Below are 24,128 nucleotides of genomic sequence, written 5' to 3'. Positions count from 1 at the left end.
CTATAGGAGGCAACAGTTAGGGGGTTATTTACCAAAACTATGAATGCAAAAATCATTTTTTTTTAAATCTTAAATTTTTCTTAAAATATTTTTTTTTATAAAATCTGACTTTTAAGAAAAACACGAATTTTTTGGAATTTATTAAACCCCAAGAATAGAAAAGTCTAAATCAGCTAATCCAGCATCTTAGACCTGCTGAGATTGCATATGAGTCAATGTGAGAAGTCCCAATGATTTCTTGATGTGCGCTGGGTTTCGTGCAATAACCCGAAATTTTGAAGTTTTTGGGCAAAAAACCTGAATTTTTTTTTTTAAATCGGATGAAAAATCAGAAGAAAATTTGAAAATCTAAATTTTTTCCCGCAATGCAAATTTTCGGGAAAATGTAATAATAAATAATCGTAAAAAACCTGAGTGGAGTTTGTAGCAGAAAATATTGACTTTGATAAATAACCCCCTTACTGTAGCTCTTCTGATATAAAACTAGGGATGCTCCGGAACCAGGATTCGGTTCGGGATTCGGCCTTTTTCAGCAGGATTCAGATTGGTCGAATCCTTCTGCCTGGCCGAACCGAAACGGAATCCTAATTTGCATATGCAAATTAGGGGTGGGGAGGGAAATTGTGTGACTTTTTGTCACAAAACAAGGAAGTAAAAAATATTTTCCCCTTTCCACCCCTAATTGGCATATGCAATTAGGGTTCAGATTCAGTTCAGTATTCGGCCGAATCTTTAACTACGGATTCGGGGGTTCGGCCGAATCCAAAATAGTGTATTAGGTGCATCCCTATATAAAACACATCAGGAAAGGAGTCTAATTATATTGGCTTTATTGGGCATGGTAATGTTATAATACAGTCAAATGATAGCACACTTGTCATAATTACATACTGTATCTTCTGTCAGATAATAATGGCAGGAAATAAACTCAAAACAAACATATTTTATACAATGTGCCATTTTACCAAGCAGATAGGTGGAAGAAGTCTTGCAGTTGATAGGGGCAAGACAACATTGTATTGATTGCTTTGTTGCATGTAGTACTGCAGGTTTATTGCTGGGTAACTATTCTGTATAATGGGAACAGAACAGCACCACAGGCTTTGGGTTGTGCTGGAAACAAGATATGATGACTTGTAAGTAATTCCTCCACAAATGGCAGACCCATCATTTAATCAGATGGAAGTCCTACAAAATGGTATTCTTCTTTCATTAAGAATCGGATGAATATCAAACCTCTGATATCAGTATACCATTCATTGAAAGCAAAATTGATTTTGAAATCAGCTATTAGGTAAAACATTTCTCAGACTCTACGCTTTCATGCCTGTAGCTGGGGATCGATAAAGAATGCAGAATAGTAGCTAGATAATAATGGTGGAAACTCTTTTCAGTTACAGTATCATAGGTATACTGAACAATGTGCACTGAAGAAAGTATAGCATTGAAATACTTAAATGGCTACAGTCTGATCCATCCCCTCATGTTTTTGTTTATTGGAAGGAACTCTCAAAGTTATAGATATTTTAGGGCATAAGACCAAAACCAGACACTGATGTTCTGCATCTTACATTCTAGAGGCTGCCCCTTTCTTGGTATTTGAGCCTCTGAAGAGAAAATTACATTCAAAACTAGAACAATAATGGTATGGCAGGTTCACTGATGACTTAAAGGAGAACTAAAGCTTAATGAAGACGTAGGCTAGAAATGTTATACATTATGTTTTGGGCTTCTGTACCAGCCCAAGGCAACCACAGCCCTTTAGCAGTAAAGATCTGTGTCTCCAAAGATGCCCCAGTAGCTCCCCATCTTCTTTTCTGCTGATTCACTGCACATGCTCTGTGCTGCTGTCACTTACTGAGCTTAGGGACCCACTCACAATATACAGTACACATAGAATAGAAATGTCACAATATAAGGCTGATTAGTAATTAATACAGATAATTACTACATGGCAGCACAGAAACCAGTGCAATTAGCATCAGAATTTAATAATCAGCAAACCTGTAGCATCATCTTATATTACAGCCAGGGAAGCTCATTTTCTGCTGGATAATTAGTGACGAGCCGTAAGCTTAGCTTCTCAACAGCCAATCAGAGCCCACTGAGCATGTGAGTGTCACAGACACTTTCCAAGATGGTGACCCCATCCAGTATCATTGGATCTTGGATACTGGTATTAAGAAGCTGAAACTTTAGACTGGTACAATAAGTGCAGTATATAAAATATGGCATTTTTAACCATATTCATTTTTAGGGTTTAATTCTCCTTTAATAAATGTATTGTGCCAAATTGCTTAGAATTACATTTATTTTCTTTCAATATGGAAAAACATTTTTTGGTGGACCCCTTTAAAGGGTTATTGTATCAAGAGAATTAAGTATTGAATGGTTTCTAATGATTTGTAGAAATATGCTACCTCTGATTGGGCAGGAGAGGTTGGTTATTCCACAAATTTTAACATAAATTCAGAAAATACCACATTGACTGTATTCGTCTACTAATATAATACAATTTTCCCAACTCTATTGCAACTAGGAAAGACACAGGGAAAGTATAGACAGCAATTTCATAAGTTTTGGTGAAGTTTATTCTGAAAAAGCTGAATTGAGAAGACACTGTATTCATTTACAAATTACATTTTTCTCTAAATTTAATCGATGAAAGAAAGTTTCAGTACAAGCTAACTAACCTGCTTGTATGTTTTTTGGAGTTTGTAGGGACACCCATTGGCTTGTAGGGTTATAGTGCCATATTTCTTATATTTGAATGATTGCGATTTTTGATAAATATTGAAGATCAGGGAATGTGAATTTGAAAAAATGTAAGATCACTTTTTTCCATCTATTTTCTCAAACTACCAAAAACAAACCTATGATCTTGAATTTTAATATAAATGCCTTCAGCTATGGAATCTTATTAAATCTTATTAAATATAAACATATGAATTATAATCAACATGATCAACAGTGAATCAATTTACCAAGATTAAAAAAAATCTTTAATTTAAAAAAAAAAATCTATTTCCACCTGTGGATTTGGTGGGGTTTTAATTTCTGTTTTTCTTTCTCATTCTCTCTCATAATGATTTATAATTTTCTATGTTTAAAAACAAACAACAAAAAAAACAACAATTCTGAATTCCAGGCTTTCCGTAGAATAATACTGACTTCATAGTGTTGAATTTGGATTTTTTTCTGAAAAACAGAATGGCATGCTTTTTCTAACTTCCGCAGGCAGGAACCGAGTTCAAACACTTACTCTGTCTGTTAGTGGTGTTATAAACGGTCACAATAGGAACCCGAGGACCTACAAAAAGATGAGAAATATGTAATATGTATTTAATCATATATATATATACATTATTATCAAGAATATATCCCTATTAGACAGTGATATCACGACTAAAAATACATATAAAACCAGGGGAAAATTCACATACTGTGGCCCCTTGTTTATAACCAGTTTTTATTTTCTTCAAGTGCACACATGTATGGTCTGAAAATTGATAACTATGGTAAACCCCATGGACTAAGAAAGTCAGTTAGAATGAGAAATTTGGAGAAAGAGTAATTTCCTTCCTAGATACCACTGAAAGACCAGTTTGAAGGTACATTTAGGGGGTTATTTACTAAACTCTGAACGCAAAAATCATGAAAAATTTGTGATTTTTTTATTTTTTTTATTTATAAAATCTGACTTTTAAAAAATTAAATTTTTTTCAGAATTATTAAACCCCGAGGACGGAAAAATCAGAATCGGAAAATTCAGCATTTTAGACCTGTCGAGGTTGCATATAAGTCAATGGGAGAAGTCCCAATGATTTTAGATGTGTGCTGGGTTTCGTGCAATACCCCGAAGTTTTCAGAAAAAATCTTGCAATTCAGATAAAAAGAAGCTCCAGTAGGCATTGATTACACTTTTTTTGTATCAATTATGTTGCAGCGATGATTCAAGAGAAAAATGTCTAAAATTTGGTTGATACTCCTAAGCTTAAAAGCTTTAATACATTAACAGGACTGCTAAAAACACTGGTGGTGTAATTGTTATCCTAATATATTTTTTGGTGCATGCAGATCTTTAAATAATTGTTCAACCTAAACCTCACACTAGCTGAATTTAAGGCCGGGCCTTTGAGACCCACCAGGAAGAGTAACCCTACAGTTTTGGGAGCATTTATTTCATTCTATATTCCTTGTGTAGGTTGTAAGTATTATAAGTTTATAAAAATGTTCCCTAGAAAGTATTTTGTTCCTTTTCCTGCCTGACTAATGCACCATAAGAAAGGACATATCATGGTCTAGAAAACCCACCATTATACAATAAAAAAGCTTTATTTAACACAAGAATTAAAACTTTGGGAGAAAATAAGACAAAATTATATTATTGTTCTTCTCAGATACTAAAATCGCAGTCAGAGTTTATTTGTTTTCAACATTAGTTATTGATAAAATATACACTTTAATGTTTATTTAAAGACAATTAAAAAAGAAATAAGACCTTGTACTAAACAACGTTCACCCGGAGTCTCATCTCATCTGGATTCTCCAGGGTTTGGTGCAGCTGATAATTTTCTACTAGAAGCTAAACTCCCAGTGTGTAGACAATAGAAATTCAAATGTTTTGTGCCGACATCTACAGCGTATCTCTTAAACATTGATGAATGATTCAAAAAGAGCAGCTGCGAGCAATGAGAATCAGGAGAATTCCGCTCTGCAGAGCCCAGATAATTGGCAACTGCGGTATCTATCAGCCGATTGGAGATCTCTTTATTTGTTGCCTTATGAATTATTTATGCTTGATACATGAAGTGCTCTCGCTGAAGATATTATCATACCAATAAAAAAAGCATGCATTATTTTGTTGATGCTCCACAAATGTTTTTAGATATTTACCCAGTGTTTCACACAGGCAACAAAATATATTAAAAAAAATAATTAATAATGTAAGGACACTTTACTGTATATTTTATCTGCTTTTTGAGTGTGTTTATATCTATAGATATGTATCTATAACACAAATCTATATAATATTTAAATATATATATATATATATATATATATATTTAAACACACACACACACACACACACATATATATATTTAAAATATGTAAAACATTCTATACACAGAAAAAGCATTATTATAATAATATATACATAAAAATATATATAAACAGCTAAAAATATGCTATATGAAATAAAAATATATTATATATAAAAAGATAAAAATAGATATTATAAAAATATACATAAACTGCACAAAATAGACTATATAAAATAAACATATTTTGTATATTAAAAATCTATGACTATGGGCCTTTATTTTTTAGATTAAAAAATTAAAAAAGTCAAACCAAACTACAATCGATAATGTGACCTTATTTATTAATAAAAAAAAGCACGATTTAATCAGATCAGGGAGTTTCTTTCCAAATCGCTGGATTTTTCAATTTTTTTCCTGAAAACCAAAAATTTTTCAGATTTTTGCCCAAAAGCCTGAAATAGTCAGATTTTCATTCTAGTTTCAGCTCAGACCACAGAAACTTCCAAATAGGATATGGACCTCTTCCACTGACTTATATACAACCTCTGCAGGTCTGAGATGCTGGATTTTCAGATTCAGACTTTTCCATCCTCAGGGTATAATTAATCTCCAAAAATTTTAGTTTTTTTCCCACTAAAAATTCATATTTTTTAATGTATGCAGAATTTTATGAGTTTTTAGCATTTGGACTTCAATAAACAGATAAAAAATACCGGTATATATTATATATAGATAAAAAGCTATACATACATTCAAAAATCTTAACAAAATACACATTAAAAATGATGCATTCAAAATTCAATATACATACAGTATATAGAAAGGAAAAAAGGAGTTTCGAATTAGCAATGAATTGTCTGTATATTTGTTACATGTTGATGTCAGAGAGTGACAAATGTAAAGAAATATGCCATTGGAAATTTTCCCTCCCTGCAAACTTAGTGCTCCTGGAGGTCGGTTTATTAAAGGTAAAATTTTAGAGGTTTTTGAAATGATAATTAAACTAATTTTCTCTAAAATCATAAATGCCACAAAATTATTAAAAGATCCAGATATAAAGAGTACGAATGGTAAAAAACACTGAGGGGCAGATTTACTAAGGGTCGAATTTCGAAGTTAAAAAAACTTTGAAAAATCGACCCTCGAATTGAAGGATTTTTCATCGAATTTAGCGTTAAATCCTTTGAATCGAACGAGTCGAACAATTTTAGAGTATGATCGAAGGATTTTCCTTCGAATGTACAAAGACTTAGAAAATGGTTGTAGAAGGTCCCCATAGGCTAACATAGCACTTCGGCAGGTTTAATTTGGCGAAGTATTGAAGTCGAAGTTTTTTTTAAAGAGACGGTACTTTGAATCGTTGGAATCGAAGTCGAAGGTCATAGTAGCCTATTTGATGGTCGAAGTACCCAAAAAATTACTTCGAAATTTGAACTTTTTTAACTTTGAAAATTCACTCAAACCTTAGTAAATGTGCCCCTGAAAGAAATGCTTGAAAAATACGAATAGCTCTAAAACTTATGAAAATTCCAGTTAACATTTTATTTTCAGACTAATAAACTTTACAATAGGATACAACCCTAAAGTTTTCCCCCAATAAGTTTGTTTACCTTCACATTTAAGTAGGAAAAAGTCCAGGTTGTGGCTGAAGGAGGCGCTGACGTAAGTACAAAACTCAATCAAATCGCAGGAAATGCATCGTCGGTTGAAACTCCCGTTGGTATTGGCGCTACGGAAAAAAAAGGCAAAGCAAATACTTAAGGTGCGCAGCAACAATTGCACTGATAATTGCAAGTCCATTGTTTGCTTAATCAAGTTACAATTATGCTGTCTTCCGAGTCATTAAAATATTGAATTCCTAAATTAATCATCCGTTCTGAAAGCATCTGGGGAAACCACTACATTGTTAAAGGAACATTAAACGGAAAGTACAAATGACTTTGGATAAAAGAGTTGCTAATGATATTAACATGTAAAGGTTTCAGCGGCTTATCAGAAACAAATACATCACAGGAAAAGAGAGATTATCTGAATAAGGCAAATTCCTATGCACATGAGAATTCCTGCCATTAAGGGTAATTAATACAAATATGGTATTATCAATTGTCATTGAGCTTAGCAAGTATGGCTGCTATGAAGTTACAAGCCCACTTTTCAGGGAGTAGCTCTGCTGGGACATATCCACTGCAGTAACTGCCACTAGGAGAAAAGGCCATTCTGTCCATGCATTATACACCCCCTACACCCAGAACATAGCAATGCACCTTTACACCTGAGAATAGTGATGGACGCATTTGACCTGTCGAAAATTCGAGAAATGCATTAAGGTCAATGGGCTTTAGTTGTGCAACATTTTTCTGAGTCTATGGGCATTTTTTTGAAATGGTGACTATTTAATTGGCTTACAGTTGTATATATACACACATATATATATAAATCAAACTGAAGATTACCGGCACTCACGAAAAACGTGTAAACAGGTGTCTGGGTGCAATCCTCAAGTATTAGAAGCTATGTAGTCTCAAAAGAAAGGCTGGTGCCACAGCCGAAACATTCGTTTTTGTGCCCACAATAAAAGATTCTTTGTTTTTTCTTAAGACCTGGGAGTGCTCCTTTCATGGACTACATATATATATATATATATATATATATATATATATATATATATATATATATATATATATATATATATATATATATATATATATTGGACAGAATTCAACTCTTTATCACAGTAGGCAGGGCTTGTGGAGAACCTGGAAAAAACCCAGTGGACCCAACCCTCATGGGCCCCATTGAACCAGGACCACTCCCCTCCTTCCCTGCTGTCCAGGATCCGAGGGACCCATCCCCCACTGGCTGAAATCTGCAGGGCCCAAGAGGAGAGAGAAGGTGCGTGATGCGACTGGGTGGGGCAGGTGTTTGCAAAGGGGATAAGGGTGGTGTGTCCTTAGGATGGCCGCCCCTGAACCCCCAGTACAACACAGACATCAGGTGTCATTAACTGTGACCATGTACACAACTGCTAGAACACTGATTGGCACAAAACCACACCCATGCTCATTTTAAGAGCATTTGTGTCCAGGGTCTGGCTGTGCTCTGCACCTAATTGCAGGTGGTACAGGGATTGACTCTAGCCTATGCCCAGCTTTGCTCCCTAACCTGACACATCTGAATAACATCCAAGTAAGGAGACAAGTAGACACTGACAGCAGGATATGTGCACCATGCAAAAAACATGATGTCTTGTACCTGGACAATGTTGCATTTTGTACCCTGTCTTGAGTTCAACAAATGACCCCCTAGTGTATCCTGTTGCTTTCAATAACATTTCTAAAGGGGAGCAAATTTCATTTTTATTCACTCATCACTTGTCTACCTGTCCTGAAAAACAGCCAGCTATCCCTGATATCTTACTGTACTGCTTTTGTAAGACACAAGCATGTATTATTCTGACAGATCAGATGGTTACAAAGGCTTCAGAAGACTGTGCACTATACACCACAAAGAATGTCAAATATCTCCTATTTTCAAATGCACAAAAAAAGAATACTTCCTAATATAAAATTCTCCTAGTCTATTATTTGCATTAACTGCAAGTTTGGGGAGGTCCGTATGGATTGGTTGCAAAGTTCCTTATTCTGCCTAAAGACATTTTAATGTTTTATCCGTCTGTGAAAGGCAGAGCCTGAGATGCTGCTTAGAATATCCTCACAGCAATAGCCATTGTCCTCACACCCCATAAGCACAATACAACCGTCTACATCGGAAGTCTTTCCACATTGTAATGCAGTCAGAGTACAAAATGGTTTAATGGATGCAGTTTAACCATCATTATATCACCCTTGGCTCCATACAATAATCTTCCATTCAGTGGAACAGAAGTAAATAGCTCTAAAGGTGTTTGTTTTTCACTAGGAACACAAATATGCCCCGGCCTTGCTTTTTATTGGCTTTTATGGGAAGAATGTGCACATCACAGTACTGAATCCTGGAGTGTCAGAGAGCACAGAGACAGCAACTAACACGAGGCTTATTATGGTAATCTGTGCTTACTATTATTTCCTTTTCACTTCATAATAGAGAAGAAAAGACTGCTTTTCAGTGATCCTTTTTTATCTTCTTGAAGCCATTAGGCTGGATCAATCCTGGAAAGTATCATAGTATAGGAGGGAGGCAGAAAAAGGCACCTCCATCGAGTTCATTCTTAGCTTCTAGTAACCCTCTATATGACAGTGATCCTCAACCTGAAACTCTCCAGCTGGACTACATCTTTCCTCATCCCAAAAGCCATGGCAGATGTGACACAGTAAAATAATGCATAAAAAGAACCCTGTTAAGTTAGGTCCCTGTTTTACAATGATCCTTGATCCATAGACTGCTAGGTTGGCGAGAGCAGTTGAGATTTCCCATTACAGGACTTCACCAACTAGTTTTTGCTAGTGATCTTGGGTCAGATTGGGAGAGACATACTCAAGTAACTTTTAGAAAGAAAAGAGTCTTTCCCAGAGTCTTTCGCAGGTCTTGTAACTTTGCAGGTTATAATGGTCTAACACCGTAAGAATAATGAAAGTCAATGTCTAATTAGTTCCCTGGACTATGTCAACCTTTGCATAACTAGCAGACCTATAGATATGTGACCCATGATCTTAAATTACTGCCATAATGGCCATAGGGGTTCTAACATTATATCTAAAATTACTTTGGGTTCAATGCATGAATTTGATGGTTTCAGTTCTCTGTGAATAACAATAGAGTTGATGATAATATTACCTGTACAAATGCCGCCTTCTTGGTGAGTCCTCTGTGCTGAGAAAGTAGCTAGAAAAGATAATATACAGTCACATAGTAGAACTGGATTACATCTCCTGTATTACCAAATATACATAAAACTGTCAGTTAACAATTAAAGGAAATGTAAACACTCAAAACAAGTCAATATGTAATTGCTCAGAATGCTCTAGTCTAATTCTACCTGCTGATCATTTTGGTCAACTTGTAGGCTGAAAATTAGGCCTTAAGATATAACAACTTAGAACTGACCAAGAAAATATGAAATTTCCCCTTCCAACTAAGTAACTTCGGAGCAACGTCTCAAGAACTTTTTTTTTTTATCTGAAAATTAATTTTCCGACAATTGTAGCCCACTGACCACTGGTGGTGCTTTTCATATCAAATTCATTATATTAGCTTAATATAAATCACAAAAGTGCTTAGAAGAGTAATATTACATTACTTTCAAGGGATTATAGTTCCTTTAAGCAATAAGTGGAGATATGAGGTGTCAGTTAAGGATTTTTCTTTGGCAAATGAGACCCAAAGGGATAAAGAGATTAAGCATTTGTATACAGCATATAAATATCCTAGTCTGATTCATTTCATCCTTAGAAATGTTATAAGGGACCTTAGATCTGATTTCCCTTCCCCCCATAGACTCTGCTTCAGACCTTGTCCAATGTCTCTGTTCTCTAACTGGGAATCCCTGTACCTTGAACTCATTATCATGTTAATTAGCTTCTTATTTGCATGTATTAATATCATAAAGGCCATATTGCCTTCTCAACTGGATTAATAATGAAATCTTTAGCATACAATGAAAGGATGTGCCTTTAAAATTGAAATAAAAAACCCTAAAATCAGAATAATGTGAAAATGATTCCCTAGATATGAATATTCTATTTGGCTTATCAATACGAATCAATGATCCAGTTGTTGTCTATCATATTTCCATGTATTGTTCCTTTAATGTTAAATCTGTGCCCAAAACATAAAGAATAGCTGAGATTGGAAATGCAGAAGGGCTGAGATTACTTCAAGGTGTTCTATTGAAGTCAAAACAATTTCATATGGACTTCGTTACTTTTAATTACTTTTTTCTGCTTCAAAAGTCTAAAAAAAATCTATGTAGGTTTAGAAGAGTTTGGTTGCTCAGAACCTAAATGATCTATTCTAGTATGTCAAGGAAAACAAATTAAAAGAAAATGAGTATCAGGACACTACACCAAAAACAACATCAAAAATGACATCCTCGGTTGAAACGTCCACTGCTGTGTTCCAAACCGTCTCCAAAAGCAATGTGACCACAAGAACTATTTCTATGGATGGATATGTGTTTATGGGGTGAACATTGCCATATACAATGCCAAGCAAAAACTAGGGTGCTGTAAAAATCACTGCAATTGGACACTGGAAAAGTTGAAATGGTCTGATGGAAAATGATTGACAAAAGCCAGGAGAACACTAAATGCATAATAACAGTAATGTTTGGTGGAGGGGGAAAAATTGTCTGGATTGGTTTTCCATAGTTTGAGCTATAGCAAACAATGACGTTCCAGACAATGCTCCCTAATTTGTGGCTCTTTCCCGTTTCAGCATATAATGCCTCCATGCACAAAGCAAGGTCAGTACAAAATTCCTTCAAAAAATTAAAGGAATTTGAACGATGCTAGAAAACCAGGCCGATCTCCAACATCAGTGCTCGACCTCAATAATTCTCTTGTGGTTGAATGGAATCAAATATCATCAATCGTATTCCAATATCTAGTCTAGAGACCTTCCAAGAAGAGTAGCAGATGTTATAGCAGCAAAGGGAGGATCAACTTAAAACAAATTCCCCTCGTTTTGGGGAAAAGGTGTTGGAAGTGTAAGGAAACTTTTGGCCATATGGAGTATACTATATATCTTTATATTTTGTTATTCTAATTTTGTTTTAGAGCAATTTGAAGGGGACCCATCACCCAAAGAAATAACTCCAAATCCTATTTTATGATGTTAGTCAAGCAAAATAAACTTCATTTACACCAGGGGTCCCCAACCTTTTTTACCCGTGAGCCACATCCAAATGAAAAAAGAGTTGAGGAGCAACACAAGCTTTAAAAAGTCCCTTGGGGTGCCAAAGAAGGGCCGTGATTGGCTGTTTGGTAGCCCCTATGTGGAGTGGCAGCCTACAAGAGGCTCTACTTGGCACTATACTTCATTTTTATACAATTAAAACTTGCTTCCAAGCCTGGAATTAAAAAATAAATAATAAAAAATTAAAAAATAATCACCTGCATTGAGGCCACTGAGAGCAACATCCAAGGGGTTGGAGAGCAACATGTTACTCACGAGCTACTGGTTGGGGATCACTGATCACTATTTAAATTATTTATATATCTATATTATTTATACTTTAAGTCTTGGAATTCACAATAACATCAGACAGGCAGGCACCATTTTGGGGACATTTAAGACAAAATCTTTGCAAAATGGGGCACCTGATGCCAATGTCCTTGCACTGGCTACGCAATTAGATGTTGAGAGGGGATGTGGTGAGTGTGGAGGAGGGGCAGGCAATATATGATTGACAGCTGAGATTTTTAAAAGTTACAGATGTTTTAATTAAAGGAGAAGGAACGCTCCAAGATGGTTTATTGCCAATAGATTAGGTACAATAGTGCAAGCTATAACACTATATTTATTCTGCAGAATGCTTTACCATACCTGAGTAAACCGCTCAAGATACTGTCTCTGTTTGTTTAGGATAGAAGAGGCCATATAAGCTTGTTTTGACATCACTTCCTGCCTGAGTCTCTCCCTGCTCACTTACAGCTCTGAGCTCAGGTTACAGCAGGGATGGGAGGAGGGAGGGGGAGAGGAGCAAACTGAGCATGCTCAAGCCCTGCCCTGGAGATTTATGCTGAAAACAGGAAGTCTGATACAGAAGCCCATGAGTACACAATAAAAGGAAAGAAATGCAGTGTTTCTTTTGATAGAGGACTTAGAGCAGCATTACTTTGAGGGTTTACTGGTGTATTTATATAGACCTTTCTGATAAAGCTTACTTAATTTGAGCCTTTCCTTCTCCTTTAAAAAAAGAATTTGGGTGTCATGTGTAATTTTAAAATTACTTCAATATTACAGCTTTTTATGTCTGGGTGACAGGTCCCCTTTAATCAGCTGTACTATAAATTCTTAGAGACCTTACTAAAATGAATTTAAACATATCAAATCAATGTATTTTTTCAACTGAAAATCATTTAGGGGGTTGTCTCCATTATAATGAACAAACTTCATTGAATGATAATTCTCTAGAAAAATGTCTTCAAAAATAACCACGTCAATACAAAAAAAAAAAAATGAAGATAAGAAATTGCTTGACAAAAAAATAACATAATAATGTGGATTTCCAGTCCTGCTGGTGAGATATTGTGTAAGAGAAGCCTGTGTCTGTGCGGCAGATTTTCCAAACAGTAGCCTTAAATAATTCAGGGCAGAAAGATTCAGACAGGCCCAATCTAGAAGACTTCATTATGGAAATCCAATTCATAAGGAGCCTTTTCACTTCAGTAGAGGAATTGAGTTCTTAATGAGACGACTTCAAATGATATTTAAAAAATACTTCAAACAAGCCACATCATTTTCCTAATTGGAAGGACATAAAACATTTGCACTTTTCTTAATGTATTTTTTTTGGGTCTGGTGAACGGTGACTCCAGGAGATGCGCTTCTTGTATATACAAATAATGGGTGGGGCTTTGGTCACAGTTTGCGCTCTCCCTATGTTTTGTGTATCGCTGGAAGGGTTTTCATTAAAATGTGCAAATGCATTTAAGGCACATAATTATATTGCCAGAGGCTTAAAGGAAATGTAAATTCTAATTAGGAGTTGTTTTTCTAAATTCTATTTATTTCCTGTCAAATAGACTGATATAGCTGTGGCGACAATGCACGAGTGTTAAAGGAACAGTAACACCAAAAAAGGAAAGTGCTAAAGGAATGACAATATATTGTAGTGTTGTCTTGCACTGGTAAAACTGGTGTGTTTGCTTCAGAAACACAACTATAGTTAAAATAAACAAGCTGTTGTGTAGCCATGGGGGCAACCATTCAAGCACAGGATACACAGTAGATAACAGATAAGTACTACTATAGTTTATATAAACAAGCTGCTGTATAGCCATGGGGGCAGCCATTCAAGCACAGGATACACAGTAGATAACAGATAAGTACTACTATAGTTTATATAAACACACTGCTGTGTAGCCATGGGTGCAGTCATTCAAGCACAGGATACACAGTAGATAACGGATAAGTACTACTATAGTTTATATAAACAAGCTGCTGTGTAGCCATGGGGGCAGCCATTCAAGCACAGGATACACAGTAGATAACGGATAAGTACTACTATAGTTTATATAAACAAGCTGCTGTGTAGCCATGGGGGAAGCCATTCAAGCACAGGATACACAGTAGATAACAGATAAGTACTACTATAGTTTATATAAACAAGCTGCTGTGTAGCCATGGGGGAAGCCATTCAAGCACAGGATACACAGTAGATAACAGATAAGTACCACTATAGTTTATATAAACAAGCTGCTGTGTAGCCATGGGGGCAGCCATTCAAGCACAGGATACACAGTAGATAACAGATAAGTACTACTATAGTTTACATAAACAAGCTACTGTGTAGCCATGGGGGCAGCCATTCAAGCACAGGATACACAGTAGATAACAGATAAGTACTACTATAGTTTACATAAACAAGCTACTGTGTAGCCATGGGGGCAGCCATTCAAGCACAGGATACACAGTAGATAACAGATAAGTACTACTATAGTTTACATAAACAAGCTACTGTGTAGCCATGGGGGCAGCCATTCAAGCACAGGATACACAGTAGATAACAGATAAGTACTACTATAGTTTATATAAACAAGCTGCTGTGTAGCCATGGGGGCAGCCATTCAAGCACAGGATACACAGTAGATAACAGATAAGTACTACTATAGTTTATATAAACAAGCTGCGGTGTAGCCATGGGGACAGCCATTCAAGCACAGGATACACAGTAGATAACAGATAAGTACTACTATAGTTTACATAAACAAGCTGCTGTGTAGCCATGGGGGCAGCCATTCAAGCACAGGATACACAGTAGATAACAGATAAGTACTACACCGCAGCTTGTTTATATAAACAAGCTGCTGTGTAGCCATGGGGGCAGCCATTTAAGCACAGGATACACAGTAGATAACAGATAAGTACTACTATAGTTTATATAAACAAGCTGCTGTGTAGCCATGGGGGCAGCCATTCAAGCACAGGATACACAGTAGATAACAGATAAGTACTACTATAGTTTATATAAACAAGCTGCTGTGTAGCCATGGGTGCAGCCATTCAAGCACAGGATACACAGTAGATAACAGATAAGAAGAATCCCATTGTATACTACAGAGCTTATCTGTTATCAGCTGTGTATCCTGTGCCGTTTCTCCTTTTTCAGCTTTAAATGGCTGCCACATGGCTAAAAAGCAGCTTGTTTGTATAAACTACAGTAGAGGTTCTGAAGCAAGTACACCAGTTGTAACAGTGCAGGGCAACATTAAATTATAGTTACATTGTTTGGTATTACTGTTCCTTTAACTGCCATATTGTTGGAATAGATCAGATCACCATTTAATATTTTTGACCAGTTAATGATCTCTTCTGTAAGGTAGCACTTTGCCCCCTTAATTATTGGTGGTAACGAGCCAAGGAATAGGGCACACCCCTAGACACCAGAGATTTCCCCAGGAATTCTGGAAGGTATATCAGCAAGCCTGTGGTACCAAAGTTGGGCATTAAAAGGCAACTTAAGCTAATGGGGTCTTGCCAGTTCTTAGGTCTACCTTTCTGCTAGTAAGTAGTGGAACTAGACACATATTGGCTCATAGGTAAAATCTGGCACCAGGCCCTCTGCTCTACCTCCCCAACCCCACTACCTTAAAGTGGACTTGTCACCCAGACACACAATGCAATATAATAAAAGTCTTTTCAAATTAAACAAGAAATCCAAATTCTATTTTTTATTAAAGTATTCATAGCTGTTGTAAGCTCATTAAAAAATCTCAGCTGTCAATCAAATATTGTCTGCCCCTCCTCTATGCCTTAGGCAATTACTTTCACTTTCCATTCAGCACTTCCTAGATGTCACTGCTCTCCACAAATTTCCCCATTCTCTTTACCATTTAATTGTGTAGCCAGGTCATGGGGTTGGACATCGGGCCCCCAATTGTGGTGCACAAACAAGATTCTGAGATGATACAAGGTTTGTCTTAATAACAGTGTCCACAAAATGGCTCCTTCCTGCTTGTTATAATTATGAATTCCCAGACTGAAGTAAACATAATTCAAATAATAAATATAGTGTAATTAAAGTTCATTTTGCTTGACTTATGTGATAAAATAGGATTTTGAATAATTTCTTTGGGTGAATGGTCCCCTTTAAAGTCCTACCTTCAGTTAACCCTACCTGTGTCAGTGCCTGCCATTCTGTTTTGTGTCCCTGCAATAAATCATTGTTTTGTTTCCAAGCTGCCTGACTTGCTTCCCCTTTGGTCTCTCTACTCCAGGTGCCCCTGAGAGTCTGTTGTGGTCCCACTGGTTGTGATGATATTCAGCAATTTATTAAAAGCATTAAAAGTTTACTACTTTTAGTAGTTTCTGAGATATTTGCAGTTTTAGACTCCTAATACCAGGCTTTTGCTAAATTTAACTGGGTTACCTGAATACAGAAGGTACATAGGGATCCTCTGGGCCTTCAAAGAGAGCTGTTGAGCTGAAACCCGGCCTAGCAGTATAAAACTGAATCCAACTGCTAATATCTCAGAAGGGGGTCCTAAAAGGGACCTGTCACTTTAAGAAAGTATTCCTATATTATGATGTTAGTAGAGCAAAATAAACTTCACTTATAAAATTATTAAATTAAAACACTTTAAAAATTATTAAAACGTTTTTTTAGTCTTTTAATCCACAATCACGTCAAGCAGGCAGGCGCCATTTTGCCATTAAGGTAAGCTTTGCATCATGCTAAAATCTGGTTTATGCACCAGAATGGGGGACCTGATACCCATCCCCATGCACTGGCTACACAATTAGCTGGTGAGGAGGGATGGGGAATGTGGGGAGAGCAGTGACATCTAGGAAGTGGCGAATGGAAAGTGAAAGTAATTGCCTGCCCCGCCTCTATGCCTCAGGCATAGAGAAGGAGCAGGCAATATATGATTGACAGCCGAGACTTTTAAACAAGTTTATAACAGGTATGGATGTTTTAATAAAGATACAAATTTGAGTTTCATGTATTATTTGAAAAGGACTTTAATTATATAGCTTTTTATGTCTGGGTGGCAGACTTCCTTTAAATTAGAAAATTAATGTGAATAGCAAAAGTGCTCAGACGATCACTCTCAGTAACTTTATAGCAATTGTTCTTTTTCGATTGATATTCCCTTTATTGGAAATGAAAATGAAAAATACATTACCTAGGGTAATTATACTCACACTTTTTGATTTCTTTCATCATAAGCCAAAATCTTGGTAACATCCCAATCCCCCGATGTGATAGACTGTAAATTATTATTACTGTTGTTTGCCTGCAACATAACCCAAAAAGAAAACGTGATGTAAGTGCAATAAGGAGCTTTGATGTAGCTTAAACTATGTAATTCCTCTATACATATATGTATATATATATTTATACATAGATATAGATATATCAAACTTTTGTTTTTTCATTGATTATATTTTTTGCCATCTCGAGGCAAATCATTTGCAAGACTGATTGTGAAAAAAAATAGCATTTTTCAGTTTTTTCCCTTGACCACAAGTATATATACATTTCCCATTGACTTCGTTAAGAGCTTGACAGGTTTTCTATACCAGGTTTTTTCTTTTGAATTTTCAAGATGTTTATGAGCATATTGAACATTCCAGTTGCTTCCTTGTCTCAAAAGAAAATATTGAAAATTAATAAATTTGTTCCTTGCAGTAACGTTTTAAAAAAAACAAAACCTTTTACATTTTTAAAAAACAAATTCTTCAAAAGCAAAGTAACAAGGGGCCCATTTACTGACAAACAATTAGAATTTTTTTATGAATGTCGAAAGTTGTGTAGTTTTCTTATATTTCTAAAAAGCTCTAAAGATTTGAGATTTATTAAGGGGCAGATTTATCAAAGGTTGAATTTTGAAATTATTTGAATTTTTTAAATCTAATAAATTTAAATGTACTCACAACTCGAATGGGAGGTTATTTAAGAAAAAACTTCTAGGAGGTTAATTATCAAGGTCCTAATCTATCTCAGTATTTCTAATATCAGACTTCGAGCAACTCTGAATTCCCGAATGGACCTTATTTATGAAGAAAAAAGCCCAAAAAATAGGGTTGGGCAAACTTCTGAGCTTTCCCCGAAAACTGTGAATTGTTCGGAGTTTTTCACAAAAACTACCATTTTTCCAGAGTTTTCAGAGTTTTTTGCACAGAAACACTGAAATCATCGGATATGGGTACGGACATCAGCGCAGACACTGGAAACTTCCCTATTGACTTATACAGGACCTCGAAAGCTTTTAGATGCTGGGGTTTCAGATTCTGAGTTTTTAGACCATCGGACTTCAATAACTCTTGAAAAATTCTTATTTTTTTTTCTTGCTCTGAAAACTACGAATTATTTGAGGTTCGGATATTTGGAGCTTGATAAATAACCCTCCTAATATTTGATCGAATACGGACGACCCCAAAATTCGAATAGTATTTGAATCAAATTGAGTTTTCCTCCAAAATAAAACTCAAATGTCTGGAAGGCAATTAACATATTCCAATGGTTCAATGGACCTCTTCCATTGACTTGTAAATGAACTCAGCGGGTTTTAGGTTATGAATATTTGAATTAGAACTGTTTCCAGGGTTGAGATGTGATAAATCTCACATTCAAATTCAAATTCAAATTGGTGATATAAAATTAGAATTTGTGAGTTTTGACCTAAAAAAATGTGAAAATTCAAATTCGAATTTACCATTCAAACCTTAATAAATCTGCCTAAAACCTCTAAAAAAATCACTAAAACCTCTAAGGCAAAACTTTGCCAAGTAAAAGTTGTCGAGGTCCTATGGAAGTCAAAGAGAGTTGCACTAATCTGATTCAACCGCTTTATATCAGTTCAGACTTTTGGGGGCAGAATTACCAAGGGTCGAATTTCGAAGTAAAAAATACGACCATCTAATTAAAATACTTTGACTTCGGATATCGGAGTTGAAGGATTTTTCACCGAATTTGGCCATCGAATGATTGAAGTAAAATCGTTTGAATCCAACGATTCGAACGATTTTAGCATGTGATGAAACGATTTTACTTCGATGTGTAAAGACTTAGAAAAATGGTCTAGAAGGTCCCCATAGGCTAACATAGCACTTCGGAAGGTTTAATTTGGCGAACTATTGAAGTCGAAGTTTTTTTTAAAGAGACAGTACTTCGATTATCGCATATTCAAATGATTTTTACTTCGAATCAAATTCGAAGTCGTAGTATCCTATTCGATGGTCGAAGTATCCAAAAAATTACTTCGAATTTCGATATTTTTTACTTCGAAAATTCCCTCAAATTCACTTCGAACCTTGATAAATCTGCCCCTTAAAGTTTACAGATTTTTTTCGCTAGGAATTGTCTGAAAAACTTGAATTTTTAGAAATAGAAACTTGAATTTTCTAGTTATTCATAATTTTTTAATCACATAGCTAATCACTTTTTTATTTACACTTTTAAAATAGATTTTTCCCTCTTTATTTAGCAAAAACAGGAACTATCAGGAACATAAATATTTTGTAGCTTATTATTACAACAGCGAGAGAGCCGCGGGGTGGACATGAGAACATATGGACACAGAAACTCAGTGAACCCTCCTCCCCTTACAATACTTCTTTTGGCCTTTAGTCTGTTATAACTGTATTAGATCATGCATGAAGTCATTAATATAGAATTATTACTATAGAATTTCATTACTGTGTTATATCACACACAGAACCATTATTAATCTAAAATGACAAATATACTAAAATATACTAAAATGCCTTGATTCCATACTGGCTTATTTAGACAGAGTTTCTTTGGTGCCATGTGTTTGCTGCAATATCAGCTGGGCACAGACCTTGCTCCATTCCCATCCTGTATAGCTGATTGAACAATAAAGATAAGGATTTCTTATTCATATACATGCAAATGAATTCCCAGCAGGGCATGGAGTTTTGCAGATGAATGCAGATATATCTCTGTTTTATCTTCATTAATGAACCCACTTTGCATTTGGAATATGTACTGGTTTATTTGCGGGCAGGGGAAATTCTGAATTGAACGTTAACTTTTTACAGTTGTATTCAATGGATTTTTATTCTGTAACTAGTGATGGACGAATCTCTCCCGGTTTGCTTCTCCGAAAAATTTGTTAATTTCCCGCGAAATTTGCCAAACATCAAAAAATTCACGAAAAAATTTTGACAATCGCTTCCAATTTTGGACTTGCGTCAATTTTGACACTGGCATTAAAGTTAATGGACGTCCGAACAATTGGCATAGTTACTAGTGATGGGCGAATTTGTCCCATTTCACTTTGCCGAAAAATGCACGAATTTCCCGCAAAATTCTGTAAACTTCGATAAATTAGTGAAACACAAATATTTTGGGTTTTCCAGATAAAGGGTCCTCCTATAATTTGGATCTCCATCCCGTAAGTCTACTTAAAAATCATTTAAGCATTAATTAAACCCAATAGGATTAGTTTCCAATTAGGATTAATTATATCTTAGTAAGGATCAAGAAGAAAGTACTCTTTTATTATTACCCAGTTTTCAGTTAATAGATACCATGACTGTATTCACTTGAAAATAACAGAGGGAATCTCAATAGCCCTATGTCTGCCTACTAAATGGAGAAATCGCAGGAGGAGAAGAAGGAGAAGAAGAAGCAGGAGGGAGGTATAGAGATGTGACCTTGCCTCTACTTATAGGGGAATGTTAAAATAAATACACCTACCCTATACATGCACACATGTGCACCTTATGCTCTTTAGTCTCTCTATTCTGCATATTATATTGGCAAAAAAAACCAACAACAACAAGACAACACTCTCTGACCAATGTGGAGTATGCAAATAAGGGAGCTTTATTCAGGGCTGTCCATTTGTAGGTCTCCAAAAGGCTGAACCTCAGTAGGAAAGTTGGCCCAATGAATAATTAAAAATCACTAACTGCCTTGTGATTGTGGACAGTCACCCTTGGAGAGGCAGAATGAGCTGGGAAGGCTGACATCAATTTTAATAGTGTAGAAGTCAGTGCAGTTCCTGGAGGGTCTCAAATGTGAAACTGTAAGTATCTCATTAGATTGAGTTGGCATGGACAAATTACTTTTCTTAATCGGCCCTAGAAATAGATGGTAGATCAGCAAACTCACTTGGAAACATGCTTCCCGAGCCAATACTGGAATGTTTCACCCATGAGATGAGGCTTTGAATCAAGGCGAAAAGCATTTGGCTGCACTCGCCCTCATATCCCAATGGGTTGAGCAACATACCCAGACAATTTAGATTGGAGTAGCCACTGGCAATTTTGCCTTTCTGTAATCTCAATCAGTCTCTCCCTGGAGGGCTTCTCTTTTGTGGTTGATTGACAAGTGTGAAAAAGTTGCAAATGGGACTAAATATTATTGTCTTTGGTGTATTGTGTAGAAGTCAAAGTTCTGCTCATAAATATAAATGTCTATGAGGGCTCCCTGTGATGCAAATGATAGCATGCAGAATCCATCTGCTAACCTTCAGAACCCTTCTCTCCTCTGCTCATCCTCACTACATTTCTTCACTTGTGTCTCCATATGTTCCTTGTTGTCTCCTTTATTCCCCTCAGTGCCTTCTCACAGCACCTACAACTATTGATCTCTGTTTTATTTTATTCTTTTAAACCTTGTATCTCTAAATTTGGGGTGCCAGAAAAGCACTGGTGTTTTTGACACCATGTAGTACTGGCACTTTGGCGCACTCAACTTTTATGCTCATATGCCCTGGGCCTTTTGGCTAGGAACTATGCAATACAATCGGGCTGCATACAATTGCACTTTTTATTATTCCCTTACCCCTATTTATTTTTTTATATAACATTTACGCACTTTTTATGGATGGGTGCAATACCGCCGGTTGTTCACTTGTCTAGTGGGGAGATGTGTGGCCATCTGGTTCCTTCTCCCCCTGAACCCTGGCCTTGAATGGGTGCAAACGGACCTCTTCAGAGATCAATAGTTCCATTCCTTTTGGGGATAAGAGAAAGGGGTACCCCCTAGCCTTGCCGTGAAGGGGGCAAGAAGCCCCCCATATGTGCCTTTTGGCCGGCGGGGGATCGGGGATAAAGGGTGCCACCTAAGCCTTTTGGCAATGGTGGTTCCGAAGAAACCCGCTTGTCCTGGTGCCTTTTGGCCAGATAAGCCGGAGTTTTTATGGGGGGTCTTAGTCTTTTTTTAAGACTAAGACCCATTACACCCCCTTGCGTGTGTGCACTTTGTGTGACAGTTTGCACGTAGTGGTTTTTCGTTGGAGCACGTTCCACTTCTAGAAAAAATAGAAGAAAGATAAAAAAAAATCTCTAACTTTCACCATAATTATGGAAAAATATCTGTGAATCCCTCAAAAGGAACTTCCCCCGACCTCTTCAAAACTAATCTCAGATAGTATAATTTGGAGCACTAGAACTGTAGCTGGTCCAGTCTTGGCACTTAAGGGCCAATTCCCTGTCCCTTTTGCATATCAGCCCTTCATTGTGCGCTTGTTCTTCACCCACTTAAGAGTTTTCCCTTGCTTTCAAGCTGGTTTGTTACCTGAGAAGAAGACATTGCTATGTGATGGAACTTCCCACGGCCTCCTTGTGGAATTGCTCTCACGAAAAAGAACTTTCTGCCATCCCTTGAGAAGACTGGCTCTTCATTCTGGACAATCAGGGAGAGAATGTTATTGGCATTCAAAGAAATATAATATTGTAGCTTAGTCGTTCCCAAAGAGATGTCTTTGCCCTCCAGCCTAAAGTCAATCAAGGTGACACATTGGAAGAGAATGCTACATTACTGTTTAGACTATTCACTTTAGCAAAAGGGTTGTTATGGCTCTACTATTGGACCGTGGGGATTTATTGACGATGGGGTCTTCACAAAATGTTGTCCCCTTACCACACAGTATTTACCCCTATTTTTTATTCAAATAAGAATAATTAGTGCATTTACTTCTCTACTTCAAGTCACTTTCTTACACACCAGATATAAAACCTCAATAAAAGCTTCATAAAAAAACAATTCAAAATGTTTTTGTCCAAAATCAATACTCTTGTACAACATAACTGCTACTGCTATGAAATAATATAATCTTACCTGCCGGTGCAACCAGGCCTCACTTTCATCCTCATGTTTCTGGAAATGCAATATAGTTGGTTAATCTTATGCACATGGTAGGCAGGGAGTAAAATGAGGGTGGCTATAAAAATCATGTGCTCCATGCTTCTTAGCATTAGTCCATTGCCCATCTGGGAACCCTGGTGAGGGGGGAGGCCCTGCCAACTTTGGAAAATGAAGCCTCAATTCAAAACAAATGTTCCCTGATTTGGGGTCCCTAAATTTGGACCTTTGGGGGGACAGAAAGCACGGCTTCTTTCAGAAGCCTTAGGTAACCCATTACTATAAAAAACTAAAATAAAATTAAAGTTTTGGATAGTAATTATTCAAATATTAATAAATAGCTGTCTGAAATAACAACAGTCTTAAAAAAACAGATACAGTAGTGTTTATAATAACTTCCCAACAGAGATTCATTACACAGGTTTAAGTCTATTTTTAAGAGAATTACAATTAAAAGCATTGTCTGTCTCCTTATGACTATTAAAACAATGGAAGCAAACATAATATAAACCTTGTGTTATCCAATTCCTACTCCAAACAAAATGATACAGTATCATTCTGTATAAATTTAGGTGCCTGGAGCGCCCTCTTCTGTTTAGACTGGCAGAAAAGTTTTCAATGGAAAGATAAATATATAAGGGCACCTGCAGGGCACCATGTTGTTTGCACTTTGCTCTGTGCCCAGCAGGTAGCACTAATTTCAGAGCACAGAGACCAAGAATACATTTCTTCAGCAGGATACTCATATATCAAGGATTTGGGACTACATCTCCTCTGCTTGATTTATTCTATAACCATGTCTTACATTATCTAGTTTAGGTAAATCTAAAAACAACTGGAGTAATCATTGAAGACGTTTC

General features: G+C 36.3%; 1 protein-coding gene across 3 annotated transcripts in view; it reads right to left on the bottom strand.

Moving 5' to 3' along the window:
• The window catches only part of LOC108719662 (dipeptidyl aminopeptidase-like protein 6), a 757,132-nt gene that overhangs the window by 27,792 nt on the left and 705,212 nt on the right, over positions 1 to 24,128 (bottom strand). For all 3 annotated transcript variants that reach the window (XM_041567354.1, XM_041567352.1, XM_041567353.1), the window contains exons 12-17: positions 23,245 to 23,283; positions 22,702 to 22,809; positions 17,352 to 17,443; positions 9,819 to 9,866; positions 6,656 to 6,774; positions 3,263 to 3,310 (exon numbers count right to left, since the gene is read on the bottom strand). In XM_041567354.1, coding sequence (XP_041423288.1) covers positions 3,263 to 3,310; positions 6,656 to 6,774; positions 9,819 to 9,866; positions 17,352 to 17,443; positions 22,702 to 22,809; positions 23,245 to 23,283 — 454 coding nt within the window. The remainder of the gene's footprint in view (positions 1 to 3,262; positions 3,311 to 6,655; positions 6,775 to 9,818; positions 9,867 to 17,351; positions 17,444 to 22,701; positions 22,810 to 23,244; positions 23,284 to 24,128) is intronic.

This window comes from Xenopus laevis, chromosome 6S (genome assembly GCF_017654675.1).
Source record: "Xenopus laevis strain J_2021 chromosome 6S, Xenopus_laevis_v10.1, whole genome shotgun sequence".
Lineage (NCBI taxonomy): Eukaryota > Metazoa > Chordata > Amphibia > Anura > Pipidae > Xenopus > Xenopus laevis.
The sequence above is the reverse complement of the archived record's forward strand: the minus strand, read 5'-3'. Positions and strand labels throughout refer to the sequence as shown.